The sequence below is a fragment of the Enhydra lutris genome, unplaced genomic scaffold (genome assembly GCF_002288905.1).
Source record: "Enhydra lutris kenyoni isolate GAN:26980312 unplaced genomic scaffold, ASM228890v2 scaffoldscaffold9, whole genome shotgun sequence".
Taxonomy (NCBI): Eukaryota; Metazoa; Chordata; class Mammalia; order Carnivora; family Mustelidae; genus Enhydra; species Enhydra lutris.
This window is the reverse complement of record NW_019154093.1, coordinates 22,093,012-22,113,870: the sequence shown is the minus strand read 5'-3', so window position 1 is coordinate 22,113,870 and position 20,859 is coordinate 22,093,012. Positions and strand designations below refer to the sequence as shown.

Below are 20,859 nucleotides of genomic sequence, written 5' to 3'. Positions count from 1 at the left end.
TCCCTTAAGCCCTAGCCATTTTTTAAGCATACAGGGCATGCTTGTTGAATGAATGAAGAATAAATGAGATAATGAACCTAAAGTACTAAATGCACAATTAGTGATCAATTAATAATAGTTGAATCTAAGTCTGGAGTGAGGAGTTGAGTGCCATAATGCTCTTCAATTCTTTCCTCTAGGATCCGGGATGGTTATTGTGAACTCTAAGATTCTAGGAGGGCTGGTTTCTCCTCCTGGTCCTCTCACTATGTGTTTAAGAGTAAATCATTTAACTTCTCTGACCTTTGATCTCTCTGCAACAGTCTAAACAGTGTCTACAAGCTGTATTATGCTCAATGAAAAGGAATATTAGGTGAAAAACATGAGATTAATTAACAATAAGCATATATTCATGTATTACTTGAATAATTAAATAAGTTTTAAAAGTATATGTGAAAATTTATAGGGATAAGGGGGAATAAATCTACAGAGATTAGGACAGGACTAAAAAAGGAAGCTGGCTGCCTTTTTGATGACATTAAATTTCCTTTTAAGTATGTGACTTCATACTTGGCCCAGCCTGTCTTCCATCTTTCCCCTAACTCTCTGTCACCCCCTACTGCTCAGGTGGGTTCATTTTAATGTAGTTCAACTCCGCAAATATGATTATGGGAAAAATACGATTTGCGGACTGTCCTTAGCTATCTACATCACCCTCACCAAGCTTTGCTCTTTTTTTTTTTTTTTTTTTTTTTTTGCTTTGTTCTATTCTTGACCCTGTGACTGGAAAAAGGGACACAGAGATCACAGTGTCATGGGGGACACAGACTTTCATGTCATTATGGGCATGACAAGAAACATTTCTGGAACAGGAATGACTCCATGCCAGACTCCGCTAAGCACACTGCATACATGAACTTTTAGTCCTACTGACAGCCACAAGGGATTTTCATTGGCAGAAGAGGAATCGAGCTCATAAATGTGATTGGTTCAAGTTCACAATTTAGTAAACATGGGGCATGGATTCTGACTAAGATCTGTCTGTCTTCCAAAGCCAGTCCTTTCCTACTACATTATACCAGAATAAACCAAGTAGTGTGGAACACTGAAGTGGGAGCATTTAAAGATTTATTTATTTATTTGTGAGGAGGGGGGAGGGGCAGAGTGAGAGAGAATCTCAAGCAGACTCCCTGCTGAGTGTAGAATATGACACACTGCTCGATCTCACCACCCTGAGGTCATGACTTGAGCCTAAGTGGAGTTGGTTGCTTAACTGACTGAGCCACCCAAAGACCCCTGAAGTGGGAACATTTAAATCTACCTTGGAGGGTATGTGGTTGTTGCACCTGGGAAGACTCTACAGAGGAGAGAATCTCTATTTGGGGAGAGAAGGGGGGGGGGGTTCGGGCCTTAAGAGTAGCAGTAAACAGGGACACAAATGTGCCACCTATTCAGAGATCATGAAGTTGGGTGGTGTATGGGGGAGGAGAGGCATGATATGAGACTAGAATCAGATTGTACAGGGCCTTGGAGGCCAGGTTAAGGCAGGTGGGCTCAAAATAAAAGGTCTGGGCTTTCTTTCCAGGGGTACGTGTATGAAGGGGTCTCCCGAGGTGATCAGGGGTATGAGAAACCATATGAAAATGTGGCATAAAACTTGAAATGTCAATTTTACCAAAAGGCTTGGGGAGAAAACAATATTGTGTTTTCCTGTGAAAGATATATTACTATGGAATTGAATGTGAAATCACATGAATTTTAAAAGTAAAATTGGGACTTCAAGGACTTTCCAGTTGCAGTAAGCTGCTCCCCAATAAGGAAGGGTTGGAAGTGGTCCACTTTCCGATGCCTTTAAGGATAGGTTAGTGGCAGAATCATTGGGGAAGCATTGCTATAGGTGATGGGAAACCATGGGCTGAGTCCCACTGAGGACTCTAGAATAGGGCTGGCTAGGACTCAAAGATGAACAGGATCTGACTGTCTTTGGAGAGCTTTCAGTCTAGGCTTTATGTAACTGATGATTCTGTGAAAGAGCACAAAGCAAAAACCAGGCAAAGTTTCTTCCCTCCATCTCCTTCACACATTCCTCTCATATCACATGCATTCTTTTATTTATAAAAGTATTTATCACACTACTCTCTCACTTCCTGTGTGACCTTGGACAAGTTACTTCTCTGTAGCCCAGTTTCCTCATCTGCAGAATGGGGATAATAATACATACCCCACAGCATCACAATGAGGGTCATAGTGAGAATTAAATGAGACTTTGTATAAAAATCTTAGAATAGAATCTGGAACAAAGTTCAACACTGTTTATGCATTCGCTATTATAACAGAATTATTACTAAAACCTCTGTAGCTCCTGTGTTCCAGTCATCATCTCCCACAGCAGTTAATTTCTTAGGTCATTCATGTGGGGGGGCGAGGAGTTGGGGGAGTATGTCTGGGAGGAACATACAGATGAACCAGACTTCTCATTTCACTAGAACAGACTTACGAATATTGGTCTGTGCAGCTATACTTGACATAGTAGATGCTCAGAATGCTTGCTGAATGAAAAAACAAATGTCTTCCTACTAAACTGCAAACTCTTTAAAGGCAGGGACCATATTTGTCAGTTGTATTACTGGAACTAAGCCCTTGGTGAGGCACACAATACGCACTTGGAGACCACCGAACAAACGAATGAATGAAGAAATAAATAACTGCAGGCAGAAAATCATGAAGGGCACAAAGCTGGAGCACAAAAGTGCTGCAGAAAGACTGTCACCGGCTTTAGGAAAGGAATGAGCATAGCAAGGTTTTTACCAGCTTCGACAGCTTCAGGATTTAGGTTCGCGGTGCTCCCCCTTCCGGAATACCCGGTGAGCACGCAGCCCTCCGCGGCACGCCCCTCCCAGGCCCCGCCCCTCCGCTGTTCACGTGACCGCAGGGCGGGCGTGCTGAGCCGCGGGCTAACCTCGGCTGGGCGAGCAGGGGCAATGGCGGGTGTGGTGGATTTCCAGGACGAGGAACAGGTGAAGTCCTTTCTGGAGAACATGGAGGTGGAGTGCAACTACCAGTGCTACCGCGAGAAGGACCCGGACGGTGAGCGCTGCCAGCGCAGCCTGGGAACACGTGGGACGCATTGGGGAGGGGTGCGGGCCGCACGGGTCACGAGCGACCGCTAAGGGAGGTCTGGAAGGGGTATTCGGCCGGGACTCGTGGGGACGCGGTGGGACACTGAAGACCTTGTGCATGTTAGGGAGGAAAGGGTTGGGTTCCTCGAGGATTTGCGGGCCTCGCAGCGGGGGAATCCTCGGCGGGACCGAGCCTGGAAGCGGGGGAGATACGAGGAGGTGTGCTTGGGTGTTGGGGGTGGAGGGGTGGGAATACATAAGTGAAGACATAAAATTCCCTGTTCTTCTGGAGCTTACATTCTAGTGGGGGGGAGTTGGATAATAAACGTAAAGAAATAAATGAAATCGTGTGTTGAAAGTGTAATGGCAAAAAGGATTAACAGGTATGGGGAGTTGAGGGCAGTTTTAAATTAAGTGGTCAGACGGAGTCATTGGGAAAGTGGCATTTGAACAAAGCCTTGAGGGAGCTCAGGGAGATCTATGGTAGGTAGAGGTAACAGCTAGTGAAAAGGCCCTGAGACATGAATGTGTCCCTCGTGTTCTGAGACGTTGAGTTGACTTGAGTGTGTCAGTGGATGATGGTGTCCAAAGCAGCCAGTACCTTTGGGTGGTTTTCTTCTTCCTTCTTTATAAAGAAAATAAATAAATAAATAAAAGACACTCACCCAACCTTCTTATAGCTTGCAGTCAGATTTCCAGAATATGATATAACTATTTCTTGCAGCTAACCAACTAACCAGAGTTGCTCTGCTGTTTAATGGCTTAACAAGAACCCAGGGTGGTTCTTCGAGGGCTTGCCTGCATCTTAAGAAGAGTTGGAGTCACTGAGGAGCAGGATAGTTGGGGAAGACTTCTAGGGGGAGGTCAGGAGGAGCAGGCAAGTGTTCATTAAATGGAGGACAATGTGGGAGAAGAGAATGCTGTCTTTTGGAAGATTTGAAGTGAGGCTGTAGTTAGATGGAAGAGGGAGTCTGGGAGTGTCAAGCCTTGAATGCCAGGGTAAAGCATTTAGACTTTATTCTGTAGGCAGTGGAAAGCCATACATGTTTTTGACAAGAGAGCTCATGGTTATGGACGCTGGAGAGTATACTGAGCGGTGGAGTGGGGGAGGGTGGGCGTGAAAGGACTGGCTGCTGCACTTCAGGAGAGCCTGAGAGGAGGCTATCGTTACTATAGCTACTGTCATTTGAAGTCATCATGATCTCTCACCAGGATTACTGAAATAGCTGCCTAACCTGACTCTGTTTGCATGCTCACTCCCTTAAAATCTGTTTTCAGCCCCTAAACTGGTAGTTAAATTTTCATTTTGTTCTATTAAATGCTATCTTCTTAGATTTTTTTAAGTTATTTTTTAAATTAACATATAATGTATTATTTGCCCCAGGGGTACAGATCTGTAAATCGTCAGGCTTACACACTTCACAGCACTCACCATAGCACATAACCTCCCCAATGTCCATAACTCAATCTTCTTAGATTTTTAAATAACAAAATAACACGTTTGTTATCAATGCTGGAGTGTACCCCCTCATGCATTTTGTTCTTCCATGTTCATCCGGGCATATACAAACATATACACTGGAGTTACCTTTTAAAAATGCAGATTGGGGTTGCTTGAATGGTTTAGTTGGTTAAGTGTTTGCCTTCTGCTGAGATCATGATCCCAGGGTCCCTGGATTGGATGAGCCTTCTGTCTGCCTCCCTGCTGCTTCTCCCTCTCCCTCTTCCTCTCCCTCTGCCACTCCCCCTGCTTGTGTTCTCTTGCGCTCGCTTTCTATCAAATAAATAAATAAATAAAGTCTTAAAAAATAAATAAAATTAAAATGTAAATTGAATCATATCACTGCCCTTCTTAACCCTTCAGTGGTTTGCCACGGACCTGGAATAAAATCCTAAGTCCTTCCTGTGTTCCACAATGCCCTGTGATCTGGTCCCTGCCATTTTCTTCTCATTTCCTACCCCTTTTCTCCTTGATCCAGCTACATTATACCTTATTTGTACTAACTTATTCCCTCTTTGGGGTCTTTTAGTCTATTGTTTCTTATACCTGGGACTTTCTGCTCTCTTCCATTTCATTGTCTCCGAATAGCTAGTTCATTCTTGTTATTCACATTTCAGCTTGGATATCACAGTCCTTACTAGGCCCTCTCTGACTGCCCGGTGTATGGTAACTGTTACCCCAGCGTGCACAACAAACTGTCTTATCCTATTTTGTTTCAATCATAAAACATTTACTACTGTTTAAATGCATTAAAAAAAAAATAAATGCATCTTGCTCACCTATTTACTTATTTTTCTCCTTTCCTCTAGAATGTAATTTTTAGGAGGGCAAGTGACTATATTCCCAGCATCTAGAACAGTGTTTGGTACATGGTTGGACGTAGATGCACAAATATTTGTTGAATGAAAATGACCGAGAGGCGCCTGGATGGCTCAGTCGTTAAGCGTCTGCCTTCGGCTCAGGTCATGATCCCAGCATCCTGGGATCAAGCCCCGCATCTGGCTCCCTGCTCGGCGGCAAGTCTGTTTTCCCTCTCCCACTCCCCCTGCTCATGATCCTGTTCTCATTGTATCTCTCTCGCTGTCAAATAAATAAATAAAAATCTTTAAAAAAAAAAAAAAAGAAAAGAAAATGAATGAGATGAGTGTCATTTGGGATGAAGAAGGAGGGCCAAAGACAGAGGGGAGAGATGTCAAGAAGAGGCTCACTGGGACCAGAGACTGCCAAAGAGAGCGTCCATTTCCAACTCCTTCAGTAGCTACTTTTTCTACTCTGTCTTTGGGCTTTTCATTCCCAGCCTAGCTGAGGTGTATTGTCCTGGAAGCACCCCTTTCTTGCTACTACAGAGACGACCCATGGACCCTTTTGGTTTCCAGTGTTTTATTGCTGAACTTCCTGGGAAGTTCCAAAGGTGGCAGAGTTTCAGTTATGGAAGTCAGTGAGTCTTTGGTCCTGGGTGACAGGGAGCAGCATGGCTGGTGAGCGGTGGAGCCAGGGCACCGGCCATGGTTTCTCCAGCCGATACATTGCTCAGTCCCCAGCTAAGAGCAGATGATGCCATTTGTAGACATGGCTGAACACCACCTTCAGTCTTCGTGGTGAGGTCACCTTGCCACACCTCAGGAGGACAGAAGCTGGTCCTAAATAAAAGACGTTTTGAGACAAACCATCAGTGACTCTTAATCTCACAAAACAAACTGAGGGTTGCTGGGGGGAGGGGGCTTGGGAGAGGGGGGTGGGGTTATGGACATTGGGGAGGGTATGTGCTATGGTGAGTGCTGTGAAGTGTGTAAACCTGGTGATTCACAGACCTGTACCCCTGGGGATAAAAATATATGTTTATAAAAAATTAAAAAAAAAAAAAAAAGACGTTTTGGATGCCACACCTCAGCCTTCCCCACTGCTGTGCAGCAGCCCCAAACATGAAGAACAGCTCTTGTGTTTTCCTCACAGGATGCTATCGGCTGGTGGACTATTTGGAAGGGATCCAGAAGAATTTTGAGGAGGCTGCCAAGGTGTTGAAGTTCAACTGTGAAGAGAACAAACACAGCGATAGCTGCTACAAACTGGGGGCCTATTATGTGACTGGGAAAGGTGAGGCACCTGCTTTCTTTGGTGACTGTTATTGATAGTAATGCTGATCTCACATCCTGAGCCTCATGCGGGGTCCTCTTCACAGAAGGGTCCTCACAGGCCTTGGGGAAGCACATTGTAGGAAGATTTGGAGAGAGTTCAGCAGAGGGATGTGGAAGAACATAGCCTTTCAAGTTAGGCAGATACTGAGGAATGCTTTTAGCAAGTAGTGGGACCTTGAGCCAGTCACTTTAACTCTACCTCAGTTATATCACCTGTAAAATGGAGAAAAATAGTACTTGCTTCATAGGGTTGATGTGAGGATTAAATAAGATGATACAGGTAAAGGTGTCAGCATGTACCTGGCACAGAGCAAGAGACCAGTAATTAATTCTCTACCATCTTATCTTTTCACCTCATGCCCTAATTGTAGTTATCACTGGAATAGTGAATAGTGTTTATCTATCGCTAAATAAGAAATTATTCTGGGGTGCCTGGGTGGCTCAGTGGTTGGGCGTATGCCTTTGGCTCAGGTCATGATCCCAGGGTCCTGGGATCACCCTCTGTTAGGTTCCCTGCTCAGCAGGGTGTCTGCTCCTCCCCTCCCTCTGTCCCCACAACCCTCATGTGCGCTTGCTCTCTCAAATAAATAAAATCTTTTAAAAAATAAATAAAAATCTTTAAAAACAAATTAATGTGAAAAAATATCCCAGTATTATTTATCTACAAAATTTTATTTTTATTAACTTACAATTTACAATAAATACATTACTGCATTATATTAATGATTTAAAAAAACCTAGTGCCAACAGTGGCAGCTTAGTTGAATGTTATCTCCATTGTATGGAATGCTATTTAGCCCATGAAAAAATAATGTTCCTAGAGGATTTTGTTGATGTGGTAAAAAGCTTATGGAATTTTTATATATATACACACACACACATATATATGTACATATATATGCACATATGTATATATGTATCTCTCTCTCTCTCTCTCTCCAGTGAAGAAAGCCAAATACAAATTTGTATATGGTGTGAACTCACCTATATGATACAGCATGCAAAACCAAAAATGTTCCTAGCTATTTAGTCTCTGGATTTGTGCCTTGGTAAAGTTTTGGGTTCTTTTTGTTTTTATACTTTTTTTTTTTTTTTTTTAAAGTAATCTCCACTCTCAGTTTGGGGCTCAAACTCATGAACCTGAGATCAAGTCACATGCTCTGCTGCCTGAACCAGCCAGGCCTCCCTCCCACCTTTTTTGAAGTATTGTTTATATCATATTTTATTATAGTTTTCACAAGAACTTGAATTCCTTATTGAAATAGGGAAAACAACAGTGGCTCTGAAATTGTTTTTTCTTATTAGACAAATTCTTTTACCAAGGATCGGTTGGGGCAAGGGAAAGAGCAGGAGGCCAAAGAACCCACTTTTAGATAGTGCAACATCAAGCAAGACATTTTCCTTCCCTGAGCCACAAATTCTTTGTTGACAAAATTAGAGTAGTATGGTCCACTCATACTTTCTTCATAGGATTTTTCTGAACATCAAATGAGAACAGATGTGACTGTTTTCTTAAATTATAAAATATTTTCGGGGCACCTGAGTGGCTTAGTTGGTTAAGCATCTCACTTTGGCTAAAGTCATGATCTCGGGGTTGGGCTCTGTGCTTGTTGAGGAGTTTGCTTCAACTTCTCCTCTCTGCCCCTCCCCCGTGGTTGTGCTCTCTTCTTCTCTCTCTCAAAATAAATAAATAAATAAAATCTTTAAAAAAAATTATAAAACATCCTATTGGTGTGAACAGGTCTGACTGTATTGGTTGGTGCAGAATTTACTTTGGATTATGTACTTAGAGTATATATAATCCCAGGAATGCTTTGGCCAGGTGTTTTCAGATATGAACTCAACTTTGAACTATTTTTGTGAAGCAATCTAAATGTCCTATGCATAGAAGTAGAAGTTAACTCTGACACACATCTCTCTGAGGAAATATTATGCAGCCACTAAAACAGATACTAAGGAGTGTTTCTAATGGGGAGTGAAGAAGGCTCATGACTACAGCATGTGAAAACGAGACCAAATTGGGGCACCTGCCTGGCTTAGTTAGTAGAGCATGGGATGCTCGATCTTGGGGTCATGAGTTTGAGCCCCATGTTGAGTGTAGAGATTACTTAAAACAAAAAAGCAAGACCAAACTGCATAGTGCTAAGAGGAAATTCACCAAAAATGAAGTAGTGATGGTCTCTAGGTAGTGGTAACAATACATGATTTTTGTTTCCCTTCTGTTTAAGAGTCCTTGGTTTGGGGGCATCTGGTGGCTCAGTTGGTTGTGTATCTGACTCTTGGTTTCAGCTCAGGTCATGGTCTCAGGGTTGTGGGATCAAGCCCTGTGTGGTATCAAGCCCCTGTGGCTAAGAGCCATAGGAACTTTTGTCACTGGGACAGACGAACGACTAACTGCTTGGGATTCTCTCTCTCTCTCCCTCTGCGTTGCTCCCCGCTGTGCACATGCGCGCTCTCTTTCTCTCTCAAAGAAAAAAAAGTTCTCAATTTGCTCTTCTAAAAAGTAAAATTACTTTACAGGAAGAGATGAAGGCTCAGATAAGTTGATGATAATGCAGATAGTTTTCAATCTAGACCATTCTTGTATGCTTCAGACTACATGTAGCTAATTGTTTGTTAGACATTCCTACTTGGAGTTCTCTTAGGCATCTCAAACTTATCAAACCAAATATGGAATTCTTAATTGTTTTCTTCTCCCCCCAATTTATTATGTCCCTGTTATCTTCCAAGAGATACCCTTGGCAAGTGGTGTCTCTCTCTGCATAGTAGCTCATGGCCAGTTTATCTCCAAAATATGTCTTAAATCTGTCCTGGCTTTCTCCCCCTCCTTTCATTCTTATCCAAGCCACTGTCCTCTCCTGCTGGGATTACAGTTAGGAGATTAATGCAAGCCCCTAAACCTCTTTCCATAAGGCAACTAAAATGAACTTTTAAGAATATAAACCATGGGGGCGCCTGGGTGGCTCAGTAGGTTAAGCCTCTGTCTTCGGCTCAGGTCGTGATCCCAGGGTCCTGGAATCAAGCCCCGCATCGGGCTCTCTGCTCGGCAGGGAGCCTGCTTCCCCCTCTCTCTCTGCCTACTTCTCTGCCTACTTGTGATCTCTGTCTCTGTCAAATAAATAAATAAAATATTTAAATTAAAAAAAAAAGAAAACATAAACCGTGGACACTTCTTGGGGCTGAGCTATGGTAGATGTGTTTGAGGGCAGCTGACCCAGCCTATACTTTCTGTGGAAGCCTGAGCTGGCCTTTCTCCCTTTGTGTCAAACCAGGTCTGCCAAAGACAGTGCAATTCACCTGCTGCCCACCTTAACAGATTCAAGAACAAGGGGAAAGATGGTATAAAGGAAAGCTAAGAAGGAAGACTAGATGCTGAAAAGGAGAAATGTAAGCTCATTTCTTGATAATGCTACTTCTGCACTGCAGGAGAACCATAACAACCAGGGCAGTGTAATTTGATAACGTGGTCAAAGGCATAAATAGCAACAATTTGGAAAGCCACCTCCAGGCCACTCAAGCTGCTAAGAAACTGCTTTCTGTGGAAGAGCAGCCCACAGAGACAGTATAATCTGGGCTGGTTTGATTCCAAAATTTGTGTCCTTTTTGGGCAGAAATGCTCGTAGTCCCATTCAGTTGAATCTGCTTGCACCCTCACTAACACTGCTTCTGGAATATCAGAACAGACGAAGGCTGTGGTAGAGAGGGGTGCTATCCCAGCATTCATTTCTCCGTTGACATCTTCCCATGCTCACATCAGTGAATAAGCTGTATGAGCTCTAGGAAACAGTACACGAAATAGTTCAGTTTTCTGAGACTTGATTATGAAATATGGTGCGCATTTGACCCTCTGTTGGTCCTTCTTGCAGTTCCTGATATGTCATTTCTATCGTGTGGTTACTTAAATATTATTTTATCTGGACACTTTCAAATTTTTGTTGCAACAAGATCCTACACTCCTGTAGGTACTATTGAGCAAATTCTTCCCACTTTAGTTCATCTCCTGCACTGCAGTGATCCAGAAGTCTTAGCATATACCTGCTGGTTCATTTCTTACCATATTGATGGTCCAAATGAACAGACTGAAAGGTTATGAAAAGAGGAGTTGTGCCCCAACTTAAACTTCAAAGAGCTCCTGAATTGCTAATTGTGACTGCTGTGCTAAGAACCATAGGAAGTATTGTCACTGGGACAGATGAACAGACTCCAGTTGTAATAGATGTGGGAGCACTTGCCATCTTTCCCAGCCTGTAATGAGCCCCAAAACTAAAACTCAGAAGGAAGCAATGTAGAAAAATGTAAAACATGACATCTGGCTGCCAGGACCAGGCACAGGAAGTTGTGAATCAAGGATTAGTCCCATTTCTCATTGGCATTCTAAGGAAGACTTTAAGACACAAAAGGAAGGGGCGCCTGGGTGGCTCAGTTGATTGAGCATTTGACTCTTGATTTCGGCTCAGGTCATGAGATCGAGCCCTACGTGGGGCTCTGTACTTAGCCTGGAATTCGCTTGTCATTCTCTCCCTCTCCCCCTCTCTCTCTCGCTCGCTCTCTCTCAAATAAAATAAAATCTTTAAAAAAAAAAAAAGACAAAAGGAAACTGTTCTGGCTGCGACCAACCATATAACTGGTGGACCAGTTGAGTAGATTGTGAACCTAGTTCATTGTGTCATACTACCATTGATAAACCTCTTAACTGTGGAAGATACTGTGGTTTTTCTTAACACCATTTCAGGTATTTTTCAGGCTGCTAAGAAACTAGGTGAAACTGAGAAATTTAGGGGGTGCCTGGGTGGCTAGTTGGTTAAGTGTCTGCCTTCGCTCAAGTCATGATCCCAGGGTCCTAGGATTGAGCCCCTGAATATCAGGGAGCCTGCCTCTCCTTCTCCATCTGTCCTCCCCCAATCCAGCTCATGTTCACTCTTTGTCTTTCTCTCTTTCGAATAAATAAAGTCTTAAAGAGAAAGGAGTTACACAAAGAGGCGCTCCAGAAATGCATAGAGGGGTCCTCTTGTCTTTGGAGCCTAATGTTAAGTTGCACATGCATAGAGGGAGATTGAGAGACCTTATAGTGGAAAGCTTCTGGGGAGCTGTGAACTGAGAGGAGATTCCATATGTTTCACAGTGATGGGAGTGGTTTGAATTTCAACCAGTCAGAGTAGAGAGTCATCGAACATCACAGACATTCAACTAAGACTCCAAAATGACCATGCCTTGGTAGTATGATTATCCTAGATCTGCTCTAACAAAACTTAAAAACAAGTCCCAGGAGTGCCTGGGTGGCCCAGTTGGTTAAGCGACTGCCTTCGGCTCAGGTCATGATCTTAGGGTCCTGGGATCGAGCCCCACATGGGGTTTCCTGATGAGCAGGGAGCCTGCTTCTCCCTCTCCTTCCTGCTTGTGCTCTCTCTTGCTATCTCTCTCTCCCCTTAAAAAAAAAAAAAAAAAAAAAAAGAAGGAAGAAAAAAAAGTCCCAGAGACGTTTTGGCTTGATTCACCAGTGAGTTAGCTGTCTGCCAGAACAAAATTCAACGATCTTCAAAGGAATACAATAAAATCCAGACTGAACAAGGTATCTTGTTCAGTCTAATCTAATCATCTACAGTGTTTTCATGAAGTAAGAAATTGCTAAACAGAAAGAAAAGCAGTCCATAGACCTAGATGTGACAGAGATATTGGAATTAACAGTTATTTTAAAACAGGTATAATGAGGGGCACCTGGGTGGCTTAATCAGTTGCGCCACCTCTTGGTTTTGGTTCAGGTTGTGATCTTGGGGTTATGGGATTGAGCCCTGCGTCAGGCTTCACACTCAGTATGGAGTTTGTTTGTCCCTCTCTTTCTGCTCCTCACCGTATGCACATGTACACACGTGTGCCTGCTCACTCGATCTCTCTCAAATAAGTAAGTAAATAAATATTTTTTAAAAACCTGTTAAGGGGGGCGCCTGGGTGGCTCAGTGGGTTAAGCCTCTGCCTTCGGCCCAGGTCATGATCCCAGGGTCCTGGGATCGAGCCCCACATCGGGCTCTCTGCTCAGCAGGGAGCCTGCTTCCTCCTCTCTGCCTGCCTCTCTGCCTACTTGTGATCTCTGTCAAATAAATAAATAAAATCTTTAAAAAAAAAAGAAAAAAAAACCTGTTAAGGGGCGCCTGGGTGGCTCAGTGGTTTAAGCCCCTGCCTTCAGCTCAGGTCATGATCTCAGGGACCTGGGATCGAGCCCCACATCGGGATCTCTGCTCAGTGGGGAGCCTGCTTCCCCCTCTCCCTTTGCCTGCCTCTCTGCCTACTTGTGATCTGTCAAATAAATAAATAAAATCTTAAAAAAAAAAAAAAAGAAAAAATCTTAAAACACACACACACAATTCAAAAGAATGCAAGAAAGGAGAAAAAGCAAAAAGCATTTGGGACAAATGGGAAAGAAATAAGATTGTAGGCTTAAATCCAGCTATATCAATAATTGCATTAAGTATAAGTAAACACTCCAGTAAAAGGTGTAGATTGTCAGGCTTTAAAAGCAAGACCTAGGGGCGCCTGGGTGGCTCATTGGGTTAAAGCCTCTGCCTTCGGCTCAGTTCATGATCCCAGGGTCCTGGGATTGAGTCCCACATCGGGCTCCTTGCTCGGCAGGAAGCTTGCTTCTCTTTCCGCCTCTGCCTGCTTGTGTTCGCGCTCGCTCACTCTCTCTCTTTCTCTCTCCTCTCTGACAAATAAATAAATAAAATCTTTAAAAAAAAAAAAAGCAAGACCTAACTATATTCTGTTATATATAAAGATAGCACACATATATACTCTCAAAATTGAAAGAACTCGGGATATAGAATCTCTGAGCTTTTCTGGAAAACTATTTGATAACCAATAAAGAGGTTAATCAAAAGAAGTGATTCAGGGGGCACCTGGGTCGCTCAGTATTTTAAGCATCTGCCTTTAGCTCAAGTCTCCTGGGATCCAGCCTGGCATTGGGCTCCCTGCTGTTTCTCGCTCTCCTGCTTCCCCTTGCTTGTGTGTGTGCTCTCTCTCTCTCTCTCTCTCTCTCTCTCTCGCTCACTCTCTCTCTGTCAAATAAATCTTAAAAAAAAAGAAAGAAAGAGAAAGGAGTAACTCAGGAATGGAGATGCTCTAATGAAAAGACCAGTGATAAGCAGAATCCATATAGAATGACTATTGGGCTAATTAGGGTTACCAAATAGAATGTAAATAATGTAAACTTTTAGGGCATAAAAACACCATGACACCTGGGTGGCTCAGTCAGTTAAGTGTCTGTTTTCAGCTCAGGTCATGAACCCAGGATCCTGGAATCAAGCCCTGCACTGGGCTCCCTGCTCCCACTCCCCCAGCTTGTGTTCCCTCTCTTGCTGTGTCTCTCTCTGTCGAATAAATAAATAAAATCTTTAAAAAACAAAACAAAAACGCCATAATGTTTCCTGAGCACTTATTATGTGCTGGGTTCTTTGTAAAAACACATTTAAGCTTCTAAGTATGAAATGTAGATAGTGTTATCCTTATCTTACAGTTGAGGAAAACAACTTGTCTAAGGTCACACAGCCAACAAGGAATGGATTGAGGACTGGAGCCTAGGTTTTCTGGCTCCAGGCTTCTGTTAACCACTGTGCTATGCTGCCTTCCTAAGTTGAAGTAATAGCAATGACAAAAAGTATTAGGTGGAGGGGGAAAGATGAGAGGAAATATGAGACCACCAGTGTCCTCATCTTCTATAGTTGTGAGGTAGTACTTCACAAAAACAATGACTATAACCTTCTAATATTTTAGAGTCCCTTTATAACTCCAGGGGTCCCTTTAGGAAATTTCTCTGGTGAGAAAAATTCATTTGAAGTCAAGTAGTTACTTCAGTGTCACTCAGTTTTGTTTTCTTCTAATAAATTCAAGTAAAACCAAAGTTAAATTTTTTATTTATAAATAACTTATGCAATCCTCTTTTTCAAAGTACTTCTATTAGCTGTCCATTCAGCCAGCAGCAGGTAATCTGAACACATACGACAAAGATAATTGGAATGGTGTTCTCTTAATGATAATGATAGTTATTTCTAGGAGGTGGATTTGGAGTGATTTCTTTAAAAAGTGTTTAAAGATAGGATGTTTGCATTTTTTTGAGAATGGGTAATAGTGATATGGAGAACAAAGGCAAAAGGAAAAAAATTAAACTTCCTTGTAACTTATAGCCCATTTACAAGTACTTGAGACAGAGTGACCTTCCTCCAGGAACTCAACTGCCTCAATGTTAATAATTTGCTAAGGGCAAAAGGCAGCCTTAGCTTGACATTAACCCGACCTCCAGGATCATGTAAAAATCCCTCTGGAAACTTCCTTTATCTCTACTACCTCCCCACCCCAAGATGTTTGTCGGCAATCATCCTCTAAGCATATGCCCCACTGGTACACATCTGAAGGGTCTCAGGACTAAGGTTTTACCTAGATAGTAAATGACCTTTTTCTAAAACAGCTAGCCCCTCAAGGTCGTGGAAACCTTGCTTCCAGATTTCTTAGAAACTTACACTATCCCTAACCCCCTCCCAACTTAGAAGGATAATCAGTCACTCCTCACAGCACCAGTACAGCTCTTTCTGCCTATAGGTGCTGTCCCTGTGCTTTAATAAAACCACCTTTTTGCTCTGAAGATGTCCCAAGAATTCTTGACCATTTGCTCCTGAGCCCCAACACTTCACATCAGTAGTACATGGGGATTTGAAATTTTCCATGGAAAAACAACAACTAAAGAGAAAATGAAGCTCTGTCACCACCTTTGTTTAAAACCACTTGTTGGCAGTTTCCCATTGCTCCTAGAGTAAGTACAGGATCCTGCGTGATCTGACCCTGCCTGTCTCTACAGCCTGTTTTCCTAGTGATTTCTGGGTTCTAGCCATATGAGCTCCTTTTCTCTTTGTATCCTATTCCTGCTGCATGGACCAACCCTCACCCTGTATTTTTTTCCTTCCTTTTTTCCATTATATTACAGCTCAAATGTCACTTCTTTGGGGAGGCTTTTTTTGACCTCACGCCCAAGACTAGGTCAGAGTCCTGCTACATTCTTATAATATCCTGTGCTTTTCTTCCATATGTTTGTTACACTTAAAATCCTACATTTAGTTGTGTGGTTCTTAAATATCTGTTTCATTAGACTATAAGATCCACAAGGCTAGGGACAGTGTTTATTGTCCAGAGCCTAGCACGATAGTCAGCAAATATTATGTATTCACTATACATTGAAATTAATGAACATTGAACGAAGTGCTGATAAGATCCCATGTTCTTGCTGTAACCCCATGAGGTAACTATTACTATAATCCCCACTTTTCAGCTCCTCTCATAAGATACCACTTGAACAAAAGATTCCAAGGCTAAAAAAGCTGGAAGGTTTGTGCATCATGCCAGGCCACCTTCCTTTTGTGCTGCCTTAGTTCAAAATATATGAACTTTATTCAGGAATTATTCTTTTTTTTTTTTTTTTTTAAGATTTATTTATTTATTTATTTGACAGAGATCGAAAGTAGGCAGAGAGAGAGGAGGAAGCCGGCTCCCTGCGGAGGAGAGAGCCTATGTGGAGCTCTACCCTGGGATCATGACCTGAGCTGAAGGCAGAGGCTTTAACCCACTGAGCCACCCAGGTGCCCCTAGGAATTATTCTCTTAACTTTGTCCTGAGACAATCAGGTTCTGCCCTGACTTGGGTTTATTTTTTTCTTCCCTCTCCCTTCTCCCAGGTGGACTGACCCAGGACCTGAAAGCTGCCTCCAGCTGCTTTCTGATGGCATGTGAGAGGCCCGGAAAGAAGTCTGTGGAGGCATGTCACAACGTTGGTCTCCTGGCACATGATGGACAGGTCAACGAGGATGGCCAGCCTGACCTGGAGAAGGCTAGAGACTACTACACAAGGGCCTGTGAAGGCAGCTATGCCTCCAGCTGCTTCAATCTCAGTGCCATGTTCCTGCAGGGTGCCCCTGGCTTTCCCAAGGACATGGGCCTGGCATGTAAATATTCAATGAAAGCCTGTGACTTGGGCCACATCTGGGCCTGTGCCAATGCCAGCCGCATGTACAGGTTGGGGGATGGTGTAGATAAAGACGAGGCAAAGGCTGAGTTACTAAAAAATCGGGCCCGGCAGCTGCACAAAGAACAGCAGAAAAATGTCCAGCCTTTGACATTTGGGTAGTGTGGTCCATATTCCTAAGCAACAAACAGCTTGAGGCTGGCACCTCCTATGTCTTACATAGCTCTTAAGGTCAACCTGCTGGAGCAGGAAGACTTGGGACTTACTGTCTGTAGCTCTGGTTACATAGACCCATTTCCCCAGAGTGTCACCTACTGGGTTGTAGCCTAAAATGTTTATTTCAGTCAGTGTTCTTTTTTTCTGTTGTGTTCTGTGAAGGCACGCACATAGGTGATTTTCGTTCTCAAAGTCTTAGAGCTCAGTGAAAAACAGCAAACTAGAGAGCCATAGAGATCATGGGGGGTGGGGAGGGGAGACAAATAGCAGGAAGTTGGGAAAATCAGCAGCCACAGTGCCTGAAGGAATCAGATGTTCTTGTTATTATTATTATTATTTTATTCTGGAGGGCTTGAAAATCAGTAAGTATCTTGATTTACGTAATAGAGGGCTTAAAGAGCTAAGAACAAGTCAAATAGTCATGAATGCCACCCTCTGACTTACGTAATCATTGGTGTGGGTTTCTTCTTTGCCTTTAGAGTCGGATCTTCAGTAAATTCATAGATAATAGGAGGGACATGCAACATAAAATAAAGGTTGTTATGTGTCAGGGTTGCCAAAGATGATGAAATACAAGCTTCTGTTGGAAGATTTTGCAGTTGACAGTTAGCATCCCCAGTCCACTCCTCTGACTTTGCTCACCATGCCTGTGTTCTATTCCCAAGGCAACTTCAGCTCGGGATTTGTAAGCAAGGATTTTGTGACACGTTTTATTCCATGGAACTTTACCTTTTTAACTGTCCTTGTGAATAAACTATTTTGATCGATTAGTAGTTTGTGTTACTAGTTTCTTTCCAGAGTCTGGGTAAGGTAGAGATTATGTTCTGCATGGCGGTTGTGCTTTTTCTTTACTAAACATTTGCTTTTTTAAAATTATCTTCCTAACTTGTCACTAGGGGGCGAGCTTGTCGTTTTCCTGCAATAACAGGTCTGCTCTGTCACCACCTACTGTTTCTGGGCTTCCAGTGTTGCCGCCATCCTAGAAGGAAGTCTTGCTGTGTGGCTGGCTGAAGGTTTGTAAGCATAGCTTGCCAGCTTCTCCACTTGATAGAGGAGAGGGACTTTCCCAGGAACGCACAAGAAGTTTTAAAAAGTGAGTTTATTTTTTCAATGTGAAGTAGCTTTTGTTTTGTTTAAAATAAATTCTGTAGGCCAACAAGCAAATGAAAAAATGCTCAGCGTCACTAATAATTAAGGAGGTGCAGATCAGAAGCATGAGGTAATTATCCCACAACTGTCAGAATGGCTGTTTTTTATATATTATCTATAAAGACAATAAGCATTGGCAAGGATGTGGAGAAATTAGAACACTTACACGTTGTTGGTGGGAATGTAAAATGGTATAGCCACCTTGGAAAACAATATAGCAGTTCCTCAAAAAATTAAACCTAGAATGACAGTAGGATCCAGCAATTCCGTTTCTGGGTGTACCTGTGTCCATAGCAGCATTCACAGTTGCTAAAAGGCAGAAGAAACCCAAATGTCTATCAGTGGGTGAGTGGGTAAACAAAATGTCCATACATATAATGAAATAATCACTCAGCCTTAAAAGGAGGGAAGATCTGACACATGCTACAACATGGATGAGCCTCAAAGACACACGAAGTGAAATAGACATCACAAAAAGACATACTGTGTGATTTCATTTACATGAGATGTCTAAACTCAGAGCAAAATGGTGGTTGCTGCAGGCTAGAGAAAGGGGGAAATGGGGAGTTGTTTAATGGGTATAGAGTTTGAATTTTGCAAGATGAAAAACTTCTGGAAATTACTTGCACACAAATGTGAAAGTTCTTAACACTACTGAACTCTACATTTAAAAATGATTAAGATGTGGGGGGCGCCTGGGTGGCTCAGTTGGTTAAGCATCTACCTTTGGCGCAGGTTGTGGTCTTGGGGTCCTGGGATCAAGACCGCATGGGCTCTGCTCAGCGGGGAGTCTCCTCATTCTCTTCCTCTCAAATAACTAAATAAAATCTTTAGAAAAATGGTTAAGATGGGGGGGCGCCTGGGTGGCTCAGTCATAAAGCGTCTGCCTTCAGCTCAGGTCATGATCCCAGGGTCCTGGGAATGAGCCCCACATTGGGCTCCCTGCTCAGTGGGAAGCCTGCTTCTCCCTCTCCCGCTCCTCCTGCTTGTGTTCCCTCTCTCGTTGAGTCTCTGTTAAATAAATAAATAAAATATTTTTTAAAAAGTGGTTAAGATGGTAAAATTTATGTGTATTTTACCACAATTTTTTTTAAATGTAAACATTGAACTGTTTTTTAATGCAAGGTTTGAAGTTTTTGTTTATAAAAGCAATATGTTTACATGAAATGCAGTTTGGAACATGGCAGAGGAAATAATACCCCTCACTGTCCTTTACAACCTACTGGCATTCTTTGGCTCAATAGTGTTGTTGCTTAATTACTTTTTTAAAGAATCACATCTTTCCAATTAAGTCACTGGTTTTGTAATTTTGAAGAGTTTGAATTTTGATGGCATATATGCTGGGTTATTTTATGAACCAGTTCCTGCCAGGGACCCAAGGTGCCTGCCTTCTCTGGATCATATATTGAGATGGGGTTGGGAACAATAGAGTAGGCATTAACAGTTTCAAAATGTAACATTCCACAAAAATTATTAAAATGTGAAGAGTGAGAATTTACTGTATGGAAAGGTCCAAGGCCGTTTCATACCAGGTTGCTCTGGGAAGGAACGGGTTGCTGAGAGGCAGCATGGTCGAGTTTCTTACTTTTGTGCAACCTTTGAGGCAAGGCTTGAAAGCTGGTTTTCAGATTCTGGTCACAGCAAGCTACTCATTACTGTGTCCTCTGGCTAGCAGGCATTTGAATCATCATTAGCAACTATTTCTAATGTTTTTCCTCTGTGCCAGGCTTGGGCTGGATGGTCTAATGAAGACGAAGTTTCATAATTGACTAGTGGTTTGTCTTCTCATTAGTGTTCTCACTAAAATTTCACAGTGCAGTGCTCAGTGTTGTGAGAAAGGGAAGCAAGAGGCTCACTCAGAGAGGGAAGGGAAGGCCGGAGGGTCTAGTGGTTTGGATTTTATCCTGTGGGTCATGCAGAGTCACTGAAGGGTTTTGAGCAGGAAATTAGATCACCCTAGTGTAGAAAATGGATGGGAGAGCAAATGTGGGGGTAGGAGGTTGGTGGAGTCAATTTGGGGTTAAAAAGGAACCCAGATTTCCAGCCTGGGCACTTGGGTGTACAGGGCTGCCATTCATATTGTTTTGACGCCTATGAATGGGGATGGGAACAAAAAATTTTATTGAACTGTTTGGTAAATTTTTTTTAAATTTAGAAATAAATTGCATTTTAACTTGAAGTTTTATGAAATTCCCTGAAAACATTTTTTTAAAGATTTTATTTATTTATTTGACAGAGATCACAAGGAGGCAGAGAGGCAGGCAGAGAGAGCTAGAGGAGGAAGCAGGCTCCCTGCTAAGCAGAGAGCCTGATTTGGGGCTCAATCCCAGGACCCTGGGATCATGACCTGAGCCGAAGGCAGAGATTTTAACCCACTGAGCCACCCAGACTCCCCTCCCTGAAAAGATTTTGATAGGTAGAGGCAACTGGGTGGCTCAGTTGGTTAAGCGTCTGACTTGATTTTGGCTTAGGTCATGAGATTAGCCCTGCTTCAGGCTCTGTGTTCAGTGGCAAGTCCGCTTGAGATTCTCTCCCCCTCTGTCTCTCCCTGTGCTCTATTTCTAAAATAAATTAATCTTTTTTTAGTTTTTAAAGATTTTATGTATTTATTTGAAAGAGAGTGCAGGAGCATGGGGGTGGGGGTGGAGCAGAGGAAGAGGGAGAAGCATGAGGACAGGGAGCTTAGTCCCAGAACTCCAGAATCATGACCTGAGCCAAAGACAGATGCTTAACCAACTGACGCACCCTGGTGCCCCTAAAA

The 20,859-nt window shown here is 42.8% G+C and overlaps 1 protein-coding gene across 1 annotated transcript; it reads left to right on the top strand.

The window, feature by feature from the left end:
- Positions 1 to 2,960: 2,960 nt before the first annotated feature.
- LOC111143339 (cytochrome c oxidase assembly factor 7) lies at positions 2,961 to 17,713 on the top strand. The gene is made up of 3 exons (XM_022497014.1): positions 2,961 to 3,066; positions 6,553 to 6,693; positions 16,447 to 17,713. The coding sequence occupies exons 1-3, from the start codon at positions 2,961 to 2,963 to the stop codon at positions 16,893 to 16,895; spliced, it is 696 nt and encodes a 231-aa protein (XP_022352722.1). The 3' UTR covers positions 16,896 to 17,713.
- The last annotated feature ends 3,146 nt before the right edge of the window (positions 17,714 to 20,859 follow it).

What these genes read in the sequence shown, in the direction of transcription:
- LOC111143339 (XM_022497014.1), top strand. Translation starts at nt 2,961, where the DNA reads ATGGCGGGTGTGGTGGATTTCCAGGACGAGGAACAGGTGAAGTCCTTT. An exon ending in CCGCGAGAAGGACCCGGACG is followed by an intron (nt 3,067 to 6,552) that starts GTGAGCGCTGCC and finishes TTTTCCTCACAG; the next exon opens with GATGCTATCGGCTGGTGGAC. An exon ending in CTATTATGTGACTGGGAAAG is followed by an intron (nt 6,694 to 16,446) that starts GTGAGGCACCTG and finishes CCCTTCTCCCAG; the next exon opens with GTGGACTGACCCAGGACCTG.